Here is an 18,372-nt window from a genome sequence, read left to right as displayed (position 1 = left end):
ATTCTCAATTCTTTTTCTGGAAGGTTGCCTAGCTCCACTTCATTTAGTTGTTTTTCTGGGGTTTTATTTTGTTCCTTCATCTGGTACATAGCCCTCTGCCTTTTCATGTTGTCTATCTTTATGTGAATGTGTTTTTTGTTCCACAGGCTGCAGGACTGTAGTTCTTCTTGCATTCTGCTGTCTGCCTTCTCAGTCAAGATCTTTCTTGTGGGGAAACATCCCAAAGTGAAATTCACATCACTTCTCATTTTTATGCTAAGGATTCCTATTTTGATCTTCCCAGTCCCCACCTGTCTTCTGGGCTCTAGCATTACATTTCCAACCTCTTGGTGTATTTTATGTCTTCCCCTAAAAAGCCCACATATTTAAATTGTGCTATATACAATAAGACATCTTCAAAGGACTTGAAAAGCAGAAAGAAAAAAGAAAACTTGGTGGAAGGTATGTAGTACATTACATCTAAAGGGAAAAAAAAAATCCCAAGCGTGAGGCATTATTTTGTACTGGATGACACAAATCCTCAGGTTATCCTCCTCCTTCTGTGGTCATTAAACAGTATTCTAATTATTAATCTGGCTTTCCAGGGAGTTCGACCTGTAAAGTGGTTCTTCTCAAATTTAATGCTTTTGTTTACCATAAACTGAAGTTCAGTTGCTGTCTCCATGTTCGGAAATATTTTTATTCAATACATATTTATTGAGAATGCACTATATTCTAGGCCCTGAAATGGAACATGATAAGTGACTCACAATATATATATGTGGATCTAGAAAAGCAAATAACTCAGATTTTTGACCTAGTCTGTGGGATCAGAGGGCTTGTCTAAGGTAATGGCATTTGAGAATGTTTAAGGGCCTTGGGGTAAAGGGAAGTAAATTACAGTAAAAGAAATATTATTCTAAACCTGGTCTGGGACAAAATGTTATTGCTTGATAAAACTAGTAATCTTCTTTGAATAAATTAGAACATTGATAAATGTTTAGTAATTTTCAATAATTGCCTAATTACTTATGGGATTAATATTTGATTTGGGAAACCATCTACTCACCCATCCACCTGACAGTCAAAAGGCTGGGAATCTTTAAATAGGTTTTTTTTTTTGGTCTAATCTACATTTTCTATAAATGTTTCTCTACTAAGAGAGAAACTTTTAAATTGGCGTACCAGAAGTTTTCTCCATACATCAAATTATACGAAAATGTTGATGCATGCTCATAGCTAAATTGTCTGGAAAATTGTTGTTAATGTTTCAACAATTACTTCTAGGTTCTACAATTAGGCTAATGTAGAGAACAGACCAAAATGGTGGCAGGGGACATGGTGAAAAAGGAAGTCAAGGGATAAGCAAAATCCAGACTGAGCAAAGAATTGTCCTTTGACATTTGAACCTTATCCCTAAAAACAAAATGCAAAAGAGGTGAGGGAGGTAGGTGATCACATTTACGTTTTATAAAGACCAATCTTTCTATAGTAGTGTTATCCAACAGGAATAGAAATATAAAGTGAGACACAAATATGAACGTCATATTTAATTGTGGAATTTGTAGTAGCCACATTAAAAAAGGAAAAATAATCAGGTGAATTAATTTTAATCCTACAGTTAATATCATCCAATATACTGAAAGTATTTTCATGTTAACATGTAATCACTGTAAAAATTATTTACTCAGTTGTTCACCAGCTTCAACTGTACCGTGCTAGTCTAGAATATTCAGGCGAACTTTAAAAATTCCAGTGATAAATAAAATGTTTACAAGTTTTTTACAATTTTATGGAAAACAACTTGAGAACTTTCATTTTTCTCTAATAAGATTCTAGTTCAGAAAGTGCTATGTTTAATTTCTATAAATTTGTTTTCTTGCTGATGAACTCCTGAGTAACTAAGAGATAATGTATACTTCATGTGGAGAAGAGAGCCTACAATGATTACTTATCCAAATCATCTCCACTGAACTAAAAATTAATATTGAATTCAGTAATGCAATATTTTATCTATCAGTCGGTTCCCCCACCCCCCGCCCACCAAGCAAAACACTGTTGAAGCTTTTTAAACGTCTTAACTGATCAAAGACATAGATTTAGACAATTTTTAAGGTGGCTTATTTCTTATAAAAATACTGTGATTTGTTTTTTTTTAACATTAAAGTCCAAAAGTCTGAAATAAAGGTATTTGAACTTCTCCAAATTTAAACACAATCCACTGGTATTGTTGATTCTACCAGTGTCTGAATATCTTTTAGCCACTATTCATTGGATTTCTCATTGGTCACTCTCTAATAGAGAGCTTAGGTACTCATCAAAATAAGAAGCAGAAACCCAATTGTACTAACTGTAAGTCACTTAGGTTTGTGGCCTGAGTGTCAATGATTCTGAGGCCTAAGAAAGTTGCTTGGCACATATGAGGTGTATAATATAAACATTTGTTGAGTAATAATAATAGCCAACATATAGCACTTAAGATGTGACAGACTTTTCTGAGTGCTTCATGTATTTTAAAATATTCCATCTTCCTAAAAACCACATGAAAAGATGATCAACATCACTAATTATCAGAGAAATGCAAATCAAAAGTACAATGTGGTATCACCTCACACTAGTCAGAATGGCCATCATCGAAAAGTCTACACACAATAAATGCTGTAGAGGGTGTGGAGAAAATGTAGATTGGTACAATCACTATGGAGGACAGTAGAGGTTCCTTAAAAACTAAAAATAGAACTACCATATGATCCAGCAATCCCACTCCTGGGTATATATCTGGAGAAGACTCATCATGCACTCCAATGTTCATTGCAGCACTATTTACAATAGCCAAGACATGGAAGCAACCTAAATGTCCATTGACAGTGGAATGGATAAAGAAGATGTGATACATATATACAATGGAATATTACTCAGCCATAACAAAGAATGAAATAATGCCATTTGCAGCAACATGGATAGACCTAGAGATTGTCATATTAAGTGAAGTAAGTCAGAGAAAGACAAATATCATATGACATCACTCATACGTGGAATCTAATTTAAAGAGATATAAATGAACTTATTTACAAAACAGAAAAAGACTCACAGATTTCAAAACAAACTTACGGTTACCAAAGGGGAAATGTGGGGGGGGGGGAAGGGATAAATTAGGGGCTTGGGATTAACACACTCACACTACTATATATAAAATAGATAACCAACAAGGACTTACTGTATAGCACAGGGAACTCTACTCAGTATTCTGTAATAACCTTATAGGTAAAGAATCTGTAAAAGAATGAATATATGTATAACAGAATCACTTTGCTGTATACATGAAACTAACACAACATAGTAACTCAACTATATTCTAACAAAATTAAAAAGTAAATATAAAAAAATAGAAAATATCTAAAATAAATAAATAAAATATTTCATCTTCAAAGCAATCTTATGAGTAGATACTGTAACTATCCCATTTTACAGATTAGGAAACTGGATGAAAGATGTACTTTTCACAAGACTTTAATATTACCATGAATACATTTACAAATTGAATCTTGAGAGTATTTGTTACACTACTGACATTATTAATTTACTATAATGGCAGTGCTAATACAGCAGCTGGCATTTATTCAGTTTCCTGAGTGCCAGGCATTGTTTTAAGTGCTTTACAGATCTAAACTCACTGCTACCAACAGCGCTATGAGGTAGGTGATATTACTACCCCCGTGTTATAAATGAGAAAACTTGGTTAAAAGATGCACTCTTAAAAATTTTTTTAAAAATACTGTTGACCCCTGAACAACACAGTAATCTGTGAGAAGTGGGTATTATTCTGATCATCATTTGATAGGTGAGGAAACTAGGCATAAAGAGGGTGAGTAAATTGGCCAAGGTCAAGGTCACACGGAGAAGAATGACAGGTTGGGATTCACACTTATGCAGCCTGATGTTGCATGTGTCAGAATTATGTTCCAGTTTTGCCTTAATTCAGTGTTTATCTGGATAAGATGAATTGTGGAAATCTCCCAATCTCCTAAATTTTAATCCATTATGGACACTAGACCCATTTTAACTAATATATATTTTTTTGCTCAATAACTGTTCTAATTTTCCTGTTTTTAGAATTAAAACCCTATTTAGAGTACCCAAATAAACATTCCAGTTACTGGGGTTGGAGACTGAGGTGCTTTGAAAAAATTCTCATTTTAAAGGGGGTTCTGTTTCTTTTTATAATCTCTATTAAAAATAAAGCACCAGCAGAAAAATTATTTTATGTTAAAAGCATCTTTAGAGCTAAAAGCTTAAAAAAAGAGTTAATGGAATAAAAACAAATAATTCAGTGAATATCAACATTTTATTTTATATTAGTGCTTATTTTATAACCATTTAGTCAGAGTTTTCTAAAAATATTCACTGAATAAATACTTTTCATTTAAAAAGATATACTTAGTGCCTTCAATTTATTTCCTTACTTAAAAGCTATGAGGTCCTTTCTATAAGGAACGAAAAATAAAAATTCACATACATCCCTACTTATGGCATATTAATAGTACAAGCAACACTTTAAAGCTTGATACTTCCAGTGCGTAATTATTCAATTTTCTCCATATATAGACACCACACCTTGTTGTCAATAAATAATTCCACTTTAATGGCAAAGTAATAATTTAGACAGATACAGGGTGCACATTTGCAAAAAAATATAGGCAAGCTGGTTTACAAGCTAGAGGAACAATCAACCAATAGAAAATACATCACCCAGTTATGTCCACTGACACCAAGTACTTGTTGTCGGGGCTTTACAAAGACTACAAAACTTTTCAGATGATTTATTTCACTGTTTCTATTTACATGATATGTTACATCAAAAATGTACAAAATATAAAATGTATACAGACAAATGTTTCACAAACTAGTTTAAGTTGTAAACTAGGCGGACCTACTGGGATGTATTGCAGGAATTTGTTTATGACCGTGTTTGGACTGTGTTTCTCAAAACGGCAGGGCGAGATTAGCAATTTTCTTAGATCACATGTTATACAAGGGCCACTAGTCACTCATCCAGCTACATATATTGATGCTTCGCCACAGATGTGATCCACGTTTGAGGCTTCAAAGTCAGGGTGACCATTCTATGTGCATAAATTCAGTTCCGATTTCCCTTAGGGCAATAGCACCGTGGAGGACCTATGGACTGAGCGACATCCTGACAACTGCACAGATGTCTCGTGTTGTTATTGTTCTACAGCAACTGACCCGTGGGCGGTCACAGAGAGTAGCACCAACTACGCGTCCTGAAAGTAGCACATTTTCACGTGGGACAAGTCTACACCATGGCCTAGCCCTTGGGTTGATGAATTTCAAACCTGGCCCCTGTGTGTGGTGGGAACGTCTCCAATCACTCCCAACAGTTTTCATGCACTCTCTTGAAAGCCTGCCACGACAGATGCACTTTCAGACATTTTTACTTTTCCGAAAATGGATTGGCTTCATGGACAGTTTTGAAGCATGCTCACTCTAGCATTGACAGCTCCTGCATGGTCATCACAACTGTAAACACAGGACAAACACACCAGATAATAACAGTGTTGAGGGTTTGCATTCTGTATTTGCAAAGTACAGGAAATCTCAGCAAGTGAAACAGCTCTTAACACCCACAGGATAAAATACAATTGTTTGTGTGTGTGTGTTTTGATTTGTGCAAGTTTTTAAAATGATTATTTACAATACCTACCCAGTAGACTGTGCAAATCTAACCTCCTCTTACAGTATAAACGCTTCCTCGTCCACAGTGACTTCACTGCATCAGTGTTCTCGAATGCTGAATTTCTCATGTACAACAATATCCATCAAAACAACATGCTCAAAACTCATAATAATTAAAAAAAAGAAAAAAAAGAATAGGGGAGAAAAGCGGAATCGTTGTGCTCATGCTGCATCTGGTGCTTCCAGCTCTGCTGGATAAGAAATCACAATCTCCCGCCTTCTGAAACTCTTTCCCCTAGAGCCGGATGAAATTTAGCCACATGGCTTTGCTTTTAAGTGACAGTCAAAGAGGGTTTCTGGGTTTACTTGAGTAGTTTGGAGGATAGGCAAAGCAAGCTATTCACAAGGTAAAAATACTGATCTTTCTCCTATCCATTTCTTCAAAAACAAACACAAAAATAGAGAGAGATGAGGCTACTGCGTTAACCGGTGTTGTAAATGAAAAGACAGTGGAAATTACCAATGGTTTAGGATTTAAACCAACCGCTAAACTGTTGCAGAAATTGGTTTTAAGGCAGTAAGACAGCACCATAGGAAATGTTGCTTCTGTTCACTGACAAGAGGCTCAAGCAAATAAAGCCCTAAAAAAGCCTTTTATCAGTGTTGACTAGTAATTGGTATAAAACTCTTTTTAAGGGAGTGGGCAGGTGGTTCACAAAGACCACGGTGGTAAAAACAACCTTATCAAACCCGTGACTCAGACACTAAAAGTGGGTGGAGCACATCCTGTGATCATGGCAGTTGAATGACACTGGCACTTCTCCAGCTTGTCACAGCAGTGTTTCCCTGGGGGGTGCACAATTCCATTTGTGCTTGTGGAGGCCTGGCCTCTTCATTTAGGAATGGGGTGAGCGCACAACACAAACACTACTGGGGCTCCGTGACCAGCACCACGTGGCACAAAGGAGCTTGGACGGATCAGAAGAATGGACGCTGCTTGGGGAGAACAGCCCCTCAGAGGAAACCAAAGGAAGGAACAACAACGAAAAAAGGTCTGCATTGTAAACTTTTAAAGAGGAAAAACAGAAAGTCCAGTTTGGCTATCCCATGTGCAATCTATTCAGTTGCCCTGTCATTAGGGTCCTTTCCAGTTGAGTAATGGAGCCTTACATCACTCCACGGATATAAAAATGCCTAGAAAGGAAAGCAAGTTACACTTCCGGGTCAATTTAGCATCTTGGCGGTTCAAACTTAGTTCTACAGCTTCCTCGGAGACCACAGCCCTGGATCAGGGCCCTGGACAGGGTGCTTTCATACTGGCAGTGGTTTAGTGAAAATACCTTACTTTTTAACCTTTTTTTTTTTTCTAAAGCATAGTCTTTTCCACTAACTTTTTTCACCCTCTAGAGGGTAGATTCAAGAGACGAATCCAAAACGTCTTCATGGTGGCTGGTGCTATCACTGTCGCAGCTTTGTGTGCCCGAGTAATTGGCTGCTTCTTGGAGTTTCATTAGCATATTCATCTGAAGAAAGAAAAAGAGACATCGATGGAGGCAACGATGCATAGAGGAAGCCAGTCCCAGAAAACACACTGCCCCGAGCCACACGGACGACCCATCTCATCCCCTCCAAGGGAAACGGAAAAAAATTTTAGAGTTTTACTAGTTGTCCCTGGCTCCTACACTGTTTCTCCCAAACATGACTACAACAGCAAACCATAAGGACAAAATAGGGCCTCCGGATACGTCTTTTATTTGTAGTTGTGAATGAATACAGCTCCAGCAGGGAGAGTGGAAAAGAAACTGTATCACAGCTGGACATCTGGGCTCGTGGCTGGAGAGTACACCAAGCTGCCCAGCTCTTTGGCTGCGAGAAGCAGAAAGCACTGAAGGACAACTGAAAGTCCTGAATGTTCCTACAGGCAGATGCACACACAGGCTCCCGGACACGGTCCCTGGAGAGGAGGTGGGGATGGAGTGGAACGGAGCCCCCCATCTGCTGCTTAGGAGCTGACCTCGAGAGGTGACCAAGTGAAGCCGACCATGAACGTTGGAAGAGGGAGAAGGGAAGAATCACTGTCAAGTTTCTGTGGTTGTTGAATGTCTGGCTAAAATATGATGGATATCTCACTGAAAACTAAAACCACCTTCTGGAACAAGAGCGGCTGTCTCAAGTTTCCCAGCCTTATAGGACAATGGCAATGTTTGTTCTCATAAAAGGGACGTAGGCATGAAAGCAGCTGGGGAGAAAGACAGTTAGCATTTCCATGTATTAGAAAATAAAAGGCAGCCACCTTGCTTGGAGTTTGATAGATCTGCAGATCCACTGGTAGGGATGGAAAAAGAAAGACTGTTTAAAAGTGAATCATGAATAAATGGTTCAACAGTTTTAGACAGCACAGAAAAAATGGCACATGTCTTCGGGAGGGTAGTTTTCTTATCAAGGGTTTCTGTAAATTGTAATAATCTTTGTATTGTTTAATGCGCGCTAACTTTGTTATTTCATAATGTAATCAAAGTTTTTTGGTTTTTGGTTCCAACTTAGAAATATAGGGAATCTGATGCCAAAGAAAGGAGAAATCTACAAAGGATTCCTTAGTCATATGTGAGGCTCTGCATGCTTGTATGCTCAGCGTAAAATGTGTGTTCAAAAAAGACCTGTGAAATAAAATGACAAACTGGTAATTACCGATTCCAGCAAGGATGCCTTTCTGACGAAGAAGCTACAGTTATAGCATATTTTAAAGTCATTTTAATATTCTTCAGGACAACATTTTTCAATACAATTTTTTGTCTAATTCCCTGAATTTATTAACTAGCTACATAAAGGTATGAAATTAAAGTAGTTGGTGATAACCTCTTAATCCCAGTGAGTCAAAAAGCTAAATGTCTCCATCAATATACTGTTTCTCTCTTGCCCTCTCTCTCCTCTCTTCTTTGTTTCTCTGTCTCTCTCGTGCATGAGTGCATACACACACACACACACACACACACACACACACACCTTCATGCACATTCATATTCTCTTTTTCCTTTTTTTTGTCAATCCCTCCCTTATTAGTAGCTGGCTGTGTATTCAAGCATCTGGGTGAAGATGATTTGTAAAAGAGAACTGTGTTTTGAGCACCTTCCAAGAGCAGAAATGGTTTCAAGGGTTGTGCTTCTATCTCAGTCACAAATGTTTGAAATCACTTGAATGCTGACTGTTGTAAAAGTTCTACCGTGTAATAACAGTATTATTAAAGTCTTAATTTTTGAAAATGGTGCATATAGTAAATATGTTCTATTAGAATAAGTTCAGAATCTCAGATTCATAATAAATACATATGAAGGCTTTACTCTGCCTTCTCATAGGGTTGTTTTGTACATTCAAGTCAAAGGAGATTACAAGAGGGAGGTAAGGTTCCATACCATTCAGTAGTCACTCGGATAGATCATTATTCTCTACAAAAGTACTTCCTTCTTCTCTTCCCGCCTCCTTCTTTCCCATACCCAGGGTCAGAAATACAATGTCTTACATTTGTAACACCTCCGTCAGGTCCTTATCATCCCTGGTATTTACACATCTGCTGGTCTCCCAGCCTCCATCCTCTCTCCTTCAATCTGCCTTCTATTCTATTATCAAGGTGATCTTTATAAACCGAAAATCTAATGAGGTAAGTCCCTTGCTCAAAAACCTTTGGTGGTTCCCCATTGTCTGTGTGATAAAATTTTAACTTCCTACAGGATAAACAAGGCTTCACACGATTTTACAATTGCTGACTTCTGTAGCTGTAATTCCTCCCGTCCCTTTTGTTCTAATCCCAACAATTTGTATACAGCTCCCTAAACTCATCATTTTCACTGTACTGTTCCATCACGTTTCACGTGCTATGTTCTTAATTTTGGATCTTCTCCACCCAACCCCAAGGTGAGTTTCTATTCATCCTTCCAGACCTAGCTCAAGCCTTTCCTCCTCTGGAACTTTCTCCTAATCACTTCCTCAACAGACTCACAACTCTATCTAGGACGTATCTATCTAGGATATACTTCTATCATTATTTTACTATAATTTATATATATACATGTCTCTCTCCACGGCTGGACTGTGAGCTTCTTAAGATCAGAAATGAGATCTAATTTATTTTCTGATCACCAGGTCTTAGCTTTGAGTACACACTTATTATTTACTAATATTTACTGAATGAATGAAATTAATAAGTTTGTTGATGATGAAGACACATTATATTTTTAAACACTGTGAGATGTGCCAAACACTTGCTTCCGTGTTCAGATTCAAAAATATATCACTGACATTAAATAGTAGATTTTTTTCTGATTTAGATTGGACTGCAAATATGTTTTTACCTTATGTCAATAATTATAAAAATATAGAGCAATAAACATGGAGAGATACTTACTTCCCTAACAGAATGTGCCTAATTCAAAGATTTTTAGATGATAAGGTTTTTGTCATTTAACATGTCAGATATCATAACCCCTTGTTCCTTAAGATGTTTAGGTGAGCAGCAGGTTAGGAATCAGAGATTATTTTTACCCAAATTCTCATTCAGAATGTGGAGATCCTGATCTCTTTTCCATACTAGAAGACAAGAGCATTCTGAGCCAGGGAAAGGAGTGATTAATGGGTTTAGCTGACCAGGACTATGGGAATTGGGAAAATTTAGGACATCCCTTAAATGTCCCATACTCTGTAGAGTAGCCCTGAAAACGAACCTTATAAACACCTCACCTTTATCAGGAACTGTTTTAAAATCTGCAAAAGGAGAACTGGAATTTGTAAAAAAATTCAGAGGAAATAACCCATATTTGTCCTCTAAGGCTTAATTTTACTCTATTACATTTTAATCATCCTATCAGGAATTACTTAGTGTCTGCTCACAATTATGCAGAATTCAAACCAATTCCACCACCACTGTTGATTTCTAGCTACGTATGAGCTAAAGGGTCAGATACTTGTTATAAAAATACAACTCCGGGCCCTTAAGAAGTTTATAGCCTAGATCAAAAGTCCTAAATAAGAGATCCCTGGGCTCTAAGTAGGTCAATGTTTATATCTCTGTGACTTTATGGAACTTTTTGAAATAGTATGCAAAATCTTCTGTGTGTGTGCATTTTGTTGGGAAAAAAATCATGAAACTTTATCAGATGGTTCACATATAAACCCCAAAATGTTCAGAATGATCAGCTGAAATGATGACGACATATACATGTCGGGGTTGTTGGTATAAGGGTATTCCACAAGATAGCAAGTCATTTTCTTCTTTAGGTATAGTTATAGATTATGATTTTAATCATTTCCTTTTTTGTTTGTTTTAAGTAACATAAAGACCTTCATCTCAGCATGTCTTCTTTCTGTATTGGTTTCCCGGTGATCCCTTTAGTCAGAGAATGGTAAGCTAACAAACACATTACGTTTGATACCAACCTATGGAAAGTCATCTCTAAAAATAAAAAATACATACAAAAATAAAGTCATTTTACTAAGAACATCATGTACTTAATATTTTCAGAGTATTCATACCTTGGAGTTTTACTGACTTATATTAAGCCTTCCATGATTGCAAACTGAGCAAGGCAGAGAATAACGTCCCTTTGATTTCAAGTCAGTTTATTCTTCTCTACTGTTGCCAACAGAGAACTAATTCTAAATTTAGTCAGATACGTGTAAAACATTCTTTAGTTCTTCAAGCATACATTAGACTATATTCTTCTGGTTTCTTTCATTTTAGAACAAAATTCAGTTTTCTCCTACATAAAAGAAAAATTATGGCCGCAGAGTTCAGCCTGGTTTCAGTGTTTTTTTGATTATTTTTAAGCATATGAGTTTGGTCTTTCATTTTAAGAGTTTCACTCAATGAAAGTAGGCCAAAGGTAAAAATTTTAAAACTGAGTACCAGTATCAGGACAGTTTCAAATATTACCTAGGATAACTACTGTCTCTGATGCATAAATACTGATGACTGCACACTATAGTCAAGATTATATAGGAACACTGCCACAATTATATAAATGTGAAGTCTAATAAAAACATTTTCACACTGAAAAAAAAAAAGATTATATAGGAAGAACCAAACATCAGCTTCTTACCAGGGGATCCCCCTCTGTGTCAGTTTGTGGAATGTGCTTTGAGGTTGTAGCTTCCTTTGTGGATATGCAGCCCTCATACCCAACATCTTCTGGTCTTAACTGAAGTAATGCTGGGCCCTCCTGAGGCAAAGATGCTGAGCTCCATGGGTATGTATCAAGCACCCACTTTGAGGGATCTTCCCAAGGTGCTCGTTTCCCATACATCTAAAAAGTGATCACAAATTTAGCACATACAAAATGCATTTCTATTCAGTACAAAAGGTAACTACTAATTGATTGATTCCTTTGCACACTGAGTTCCTATGGGACTCAGGGGAACGAAGTGTCCATACACAATTTTCCAGATTTTAAACATATATCTCTCTATATAGTTCACTTAAAACTTGAAGGCTAGACAAAATAAAGCTGGAGACAAAATAAAGCTGAACATTTGGGATAGACTGCCAACATTTGGAGGAGAGCATGAGGGAGCTTTATTTTAAATACATGAAGAAATGGCTGCCACATTTATCTTTGTTAGTAATTTTACAAACTAAAAGAAAGCTCATCATTGAGAAAGGAAAGTTCCAGTAATGGAAAAATTAAAAAGCTAGACACTAAATAGCTTTCTTTACTAAAGTGCACGTTGGAAAGATGATGAATAAAAGAGACTTCTTTTCTCTGTCCACTTCATTCTACTCAAATTTTCCTTGAAAATAAGAATCCTTTCTCTGACAACCATTTCCCTCAGATTAACTTTCTCTATAATCTCACTGCTTCCCATTAAAACTCTTTTAAGATATTTTTTTATAAGGCCACTAGTAAAAGAGGAAAATCATGGGAAATGAAAGATTTGTCAAAACTCATATGGAGGGAGAAAGTTAATAGAAAGAGATTATAAAGCCTGGTTAAAGTGCTGGTAGTGGAGTAGAGGGCAGATGAATCCAAGCGATGTTAAAGAATTTTTAAGCTGAAAACAAAGCCAAAACCAAACTGGGAAGGGCACACTGAGGAGAAAGAGGTTGATGGGACTTGGTTAAAAAAAAAAAAAAAAGTATAAGCCGCAGGGGCACAGAAAGAAAAGTTAAAATTAAGAGGAGAAGACCGTAACATGGGTACGCTAGTTCTTTAATGGACTCTCCTATTCCACTGAGGGCAATCCTGGTTACTAGGTGTATACACATCTTGGTCCTGGATGGCACAGAACACAGTGTTAAGTGTTCTATGTGTCTTCTGGTGGTTCAGTGAGACAAAAGCAAAATGGCGGACACTGAGGCCATGAAAGCCCATGGCTGCCTTGGAACTGTCTTTTGAGTTTCTCCTGGAGAAGTTGTATGACATTGGGGCAGCTTGCCTTAAGAAAAAAAAAAGTTCAGGTCTTGATAGCTGTGCATTTCTTTAGGGGATGATGGTAGGGGTGGCAATGGTTAGTTTTCTTTTCTTTTTTTAATAGTTCTCTTCTTTTAGAGCAGAAAATTTCTCTGTTAAAAATCTACTTTATTATAGAGGATGTAAAACATAGCTTGCTATACAACTTAAACTAATTGAAGGAAAGCATATAATTCTTGGAAAGGAAATGTTACCAAAAAATGAGTAAGTCTAGTAGAATCAATAGATGCCAGCCTTTTAAAGAATCATCAAGGACAGCAAAATTGGGGGTGACCAATAAAAAGCTAAACAGGCTCAATTCTATATTTCAGAGTAAAATAGATGCTATAGAAGAAGAATTGAAAGAAATGAAATTTAAACATCCAGAAGGAGATAATCTGATTGTTGACGTTTCAAGAAAGATAGAATCATCAGAATAAAAACTGCAATCCAGTGCATCACCAGTGTTTTTTTCAACTAGAACATCTGGTAAAGAGTATTCCCCATACGGTTCCCCATCAAAGCATCAGCCTTCATTTGAAGAGAGATTTTTCCGTTCCTCTCAACTCAGATTCTCATCTTTGCAACCATGCTTTGTTTTTCCACCTCTTGTTCCAATTCATGGTTCTTTGTTGCCAGGAGATCCAAGGAAATGGTTCATGACGTGTGTGATTCCTTTTTTTCCTGTTCCTCCAGAAGTCACATATGGACCATCCCAAGAACATCATCTGCCAACAGACTTCTGGTCCAGCATATCCTTCAGTAGCAATGAGAACTCTCTACTCACCAAAGGGTTTTCCTTTTTCTCTCCAAGTGCTGAATTCCTCCTGCCTCCTGCCACCAACCCCCACCAACACCCAGCTACTCCCTACATCATGGTTGAACCAGCTTTCACACTAACCTACTACTAAACATCCAGAACCACAGCAAAAAACTTGAGATCTTTTAATCCCTCCTCAAAAAAATATTTTGAAGTATCAGTTTGGGAAACTGGTATTACCTTAGTGATTATGCCTTTGTTTAAATGGAAGCTTTATCGTATGATAATTCTCAGGACAGTGTTTTAGAAATAATATTGATTTAAATATTAAAAACACTATGTACTTAAAAAAATGAGATCTAAGGATTTTTAGGTATTATGGTTTTTGAGTTTTTAAAACACTTCTAATTCTTCCTAAATATTAGCAAATGAATACGAAATAAGGAGAATTTCATATATAAAGATTTGGGTCATAGTTTATTAATACTGAAATAGTATCTAAAGAACAAATAATTCATTTAAATATTTATTTTAAAATTATGACTGTGAATATTTTAAATACATTTTCATAAAAAATATATATGTATATATATATATGTATATATATATATATATAATCATTTTTTTTTTTTTGGTAAAAATGGTTGAAACAAGAGACCTAACTCACATCTGAGATAGCATAATAGTTTTAGAGGAATCCTCACATGTGCTATGTTATACTTGAAAAATAAAAATCTTTGGTACAGTCTTTAATTTTGTTGGAGACACTTTCTGGGGCTAGTCTGGCTTATACCCTTAAAAATATGAAATTGAGTTATTTAAATATGGATTAGAACCAACTGATTAGCATTCTCTAGGATCATTACCTCTGAATGTTCAGAACATCCTCATAATATGATAGTTCTAAATCACTGCCATGCCCTTCTACTAGGTGAGGAAAGCATGATGGTAAAAGGAAGCAAAATGAAGTAAAATACAAAGTCATTTTTTTTAGACAGTAAAATAAAGACTTAACACAGTATTGCAGATGACAAAATGTGAAAAGCATGAAGTATATCTGAATTCTAGCAGCAGTTGTGATAACCAGAAATAGAGATGCCTAAGCAAAATACTGCCTAAACCTTAGCTAAGTTATTGTAAAGATGACTGGATTTTTCTGCCACAAGTTTGGTAATTATACAATATCAATCTTAAAATATTCACACGTAAGTTTTATAATTCTACAATTTCATGAAATTTCAACTTCATTATAAGGAAAAAACCAAGACTGATGGAAAAGGGATGATACATTTTATTTAAGAAAAAGGGTTTTCTTATTAGTGATATATTTTGACTTCTTAGTGAAGAGTAAATAGAAGGGGTGGTTGCAGGACCTCAGATGCAAGGTGGATGACAGGGACAGCAGGGGCGCTCCTAAACCCGCCTCCCATAGATTTTAAAAAGTCAAATGCCTTAGATTTAGAGCACTCTCATAAATAGTAAAGGATCTTACAAGTGACGTTAAAGGGCTTCAAACAACGAAATATCCTAAAGCAAGGAAACTATAAGCAAAAACTACTTGTTGCAGATTAGATAAAAAGAGAATAAATGATCAAGGTCCACATAAACATGCCTTTCTTGTAAGATGTAGAACTGTGCAATTAACTAGCTATCTAATAAGAACAGGTCTGGGGACTTGCCTGGTGGTCCAGTGGTTGAGAATCCATCTTACAATGCAGGGGACGCTGGTTTGACCCCTGATCAGGGAACTAAGATCCCACATGCTGCAGGGCAACTAAGCCCATGTGCCACAACTAGAGAGTCCTCATGTTGCAACTAATGACCCTGCGTGCCACAACTAGAGAGAAGCCTGCGCACTGCAACAAAGAGCCCACATGCCGCAACGAAAATCCCGGGTGCTGCAACTAAGACCCAGTGCAGCCAATAAATAAATAAATAAATAAACAAATAAATATTTAAAAAAAAACAGGTCTGTAAACACCTATGGCAAAAAATTTGGCCTTCAATGTGTACTTGTTAGAATAACTGTGCTTTCTCTTTCTCCTACATATTTATTCTCAGAACAGAAAAAAAGTAGTTTATACTATTTGTTCTTTCAAACTTTACCACTATATTTACATAGCTCATGCCTTTATTTTTCTGCACAAATACTCAGAGAAATGAATTATTTTTGCTTTTAAAGGATGATTTTTTCACTGTTTTTGAAAACAGTAAAGAAAATTGAGTACTATACCTGCAGACCTTCTCTCACTGCCTCTAGAATATAAGGTACCAAAGAATAGTTCCAGAGATCCATGAACCATACTCTAGAACCTTCTACATCCATGGGGCAAGGAAGGAAAAGTCGAGGACCTGAGAAGAAACAAATAACAAAACATTTTGAAGAACCATTATATGTAGCAATCTATTTAGACACCATTTGGGGGGAATGTTTCTTAGAGGATTCTTAGAAAATTATAATCTTGGCCAGTTTGATTATTATTAAAGTGTGTTTCACTGAAGACCCAATCTCCAGGACCCTACTTTCTTTTTACACTAAAACCTTAATCTAAAACATAACATTTTAGCATTAGGAGAAACCTTAAAGGTTATAATCCAGTCAATCTGCCTCATTTTACAAATGACAAAACTATGCTGGAATGAATTTTCAAATATAAAATATGTCATTATTTGCAGAAGTGGGTCTCTGCCTTGGTCTTCTGATCACAAATATAGAATTGTTCTTTTCAATTTACACTGTGTCTTTAGTGAGTATGTATTTATGATCCACCACAATGGGAGAGGGACATGTTTTTCGTGCAATTTAAGAAGGAATACAAAAACAAACATCTTTATGCCAACTCAAGAAAATAATTCAAACAATTTTGTCTTCAAGAAAAATGTAAAACACTTAAATTACCTCTAACTAAAATCTTCTCTCACAACTATATTTGATAGGAGCCATAAACTAATATTTGTTTTTAGCATAAAAAAGGTATTCTAAACAGATACAATTTATTTCAAATGGTTATCTGATTTTTAGATATTTGTCTATATTAAACTTATTTGATATCAGTAAAATCTTAGTAAACCATAGTAGTCAGACAAAAATGAATCTAATTAGAAATATTTATACAAAGCTTGGAAGAAGGCAAACTTTCAGAAGGAAAAAAAATGAAAACTTAAATCTTTGGAAGCTTGAAAAACATTAGCTTCACTTGTTATTTTCTGCCCTCCAATCTGGCCGTCTTTACCACGTACTCGTAGTTCCTGGAAAATGGCATATTGCAATTTTGGAACTCACCAATGGTAACATCAGAAGAACTGTGTGTTTCCAAAAAACTGTTGAGATGATGCCATGTCTTAGGAATCCAATCTATAATTTTGACTAGGTCATTGTTGCGTATGTTCCTTTCAATTTCCATCTCTATCAGTTTCCTTCGAAGATACCTGCCTAAAAAGCCTTTTACTGGTTCTGTGTGGTTTGCACATAGTACCCACCTACAAAAATAGAGAAAAAAACCAAAAACTCAGAAATCTTTATATAAATTAAACTTTTATATAAATTAAACTTTAAGTCCACAGTGATTCTCTTTCCAATATAAAGTAATAATGTTCCTAATTTAATTGGTGGCCATATGTTAATGATCAAAGGGATGAGGTCTATTAGCATTAGAGCTATACTGTAACTAACTTTTCATCTTGAGCTCAAGAGAGCCTCATGTGCGTCACAGCAGTGAGTGGGCGGGTACAGGCTGAGCACTCTTCTGTAGGAGAATCACAAATCCTGAAATAGGAACTGTCTTCACATTTCTCACACTTAGAAAAAAAGGGCTCTACTGTAGCCAGTGACATTGTGAGCAGAAAAAACATTTCTTTTTTCTTCTTTTTGAAAGAAACACTTCTGATTACAGGTTGAAGATCACAAAATGTCTGCTTGAGAAAGAGTGTCAGAAGAAGTGAGAATTATTTTCACACCCCAGGTCACCACTGGCAGGATTTGTCAATGTACAAATGGAAAAAACAGTAACCAAAAGCAAAGAGAAAAGAGACAATATGAAAAAAATTCAATTTATCTTCACCTGAAATTGTGATGCAGCTCTAGATTTGGTGATGAAGAAACTCCCTGATTCATTGTTCCAATAATATATGGACTGGGGAAAAAAAAGAAAATTTATACGTACTAAAGGTAAAAGAGATTAATACATTAAAATTGTCTCAGAAAACAATTTAGATAAATATGGATTTTTCCACTTTAACATTAAGCTGTAAAAGGGTAATTTTGTAGTGTTTGGTTGGAAAATGACAAAGATCACTGAACTGGAAAGTAAGATTTGGGGTTCTAATTTCAGATCTGGCATCCTAAGCAAATCATTTTCCCTCTCTAATCCCACGTTTTCTCATCTATGAAATGAAAAGATTAGACAGAATAATCACAGTGATCTCACTCTACTCCAACATCTTATGATTCTTGTGCTTATAATCTAATTCATTAATTTTTTCTTTTGTTTCATAATTATT

At 36.0% G+C, this 18,372-nt stretch overlaps 1 protein-coding gene across 6 annotated transcripts in view; it reads right to left on the bottom strand.

Moving 5' to 3' along the window:
- Positions 1–4,604: 4,604 nt before the first annotated feature.
- The window catches only part of NAV3 (neuron navigator 3), a 593,230-nt gene continuing 579,462 nt past the window's right edge, over positions 4,605–18,372 (bottom strand). For 5 of the 6 annotated variants that reach the window (XM_082636004.1, XM_082636006.1, XM_082636008.1 and 2 more), the window contains 5 exons: positions 17,934–18,005; positions 17,156–17,352; positions 16,106–16,224; positions 11,766–11,969; positions 4,605–7,199 (listed from right to left, as the gene is read on the bottom strand). In XM_082636004.1, coding sequence (XP_082492130.1) covers positions 7,080–7,199; positions 11,766–11,969; positions 16,106–16,224; positions 17,156–17,352; positions 17,934–18,005 — 712 coding nt within the window. In that variant the 3' untranslated portion in view covers positions 4,605–7,079. The remainder of the gene's footprint in view (positions 7,200–11,765; positions 11,970–16,105; positions 16,225–17,155; positions 17,353–17,933; positions 18,006–18,372) is intronic. The other variant, XM_082636005.1, reaches the window with a different exon arrangement.

The sequence above is a fragment of the Mesoplodon mirus genome (genome assembly GCF_964341445.2).
Source record: "Mesoplodon mirus genome assembly, chromosome: 11".
NCBI lineage: Eukaryota > Metazoa > Chordata > Mammalia > Artiodactyla > Ziphiidae > Mesoplodon > Mesoplodon mirus.
The sequence above is the reverse complement of the archived record's forward strand: the minus strand, read 5'-3'. Positions and strand labels throughout refer to the sequence as shown.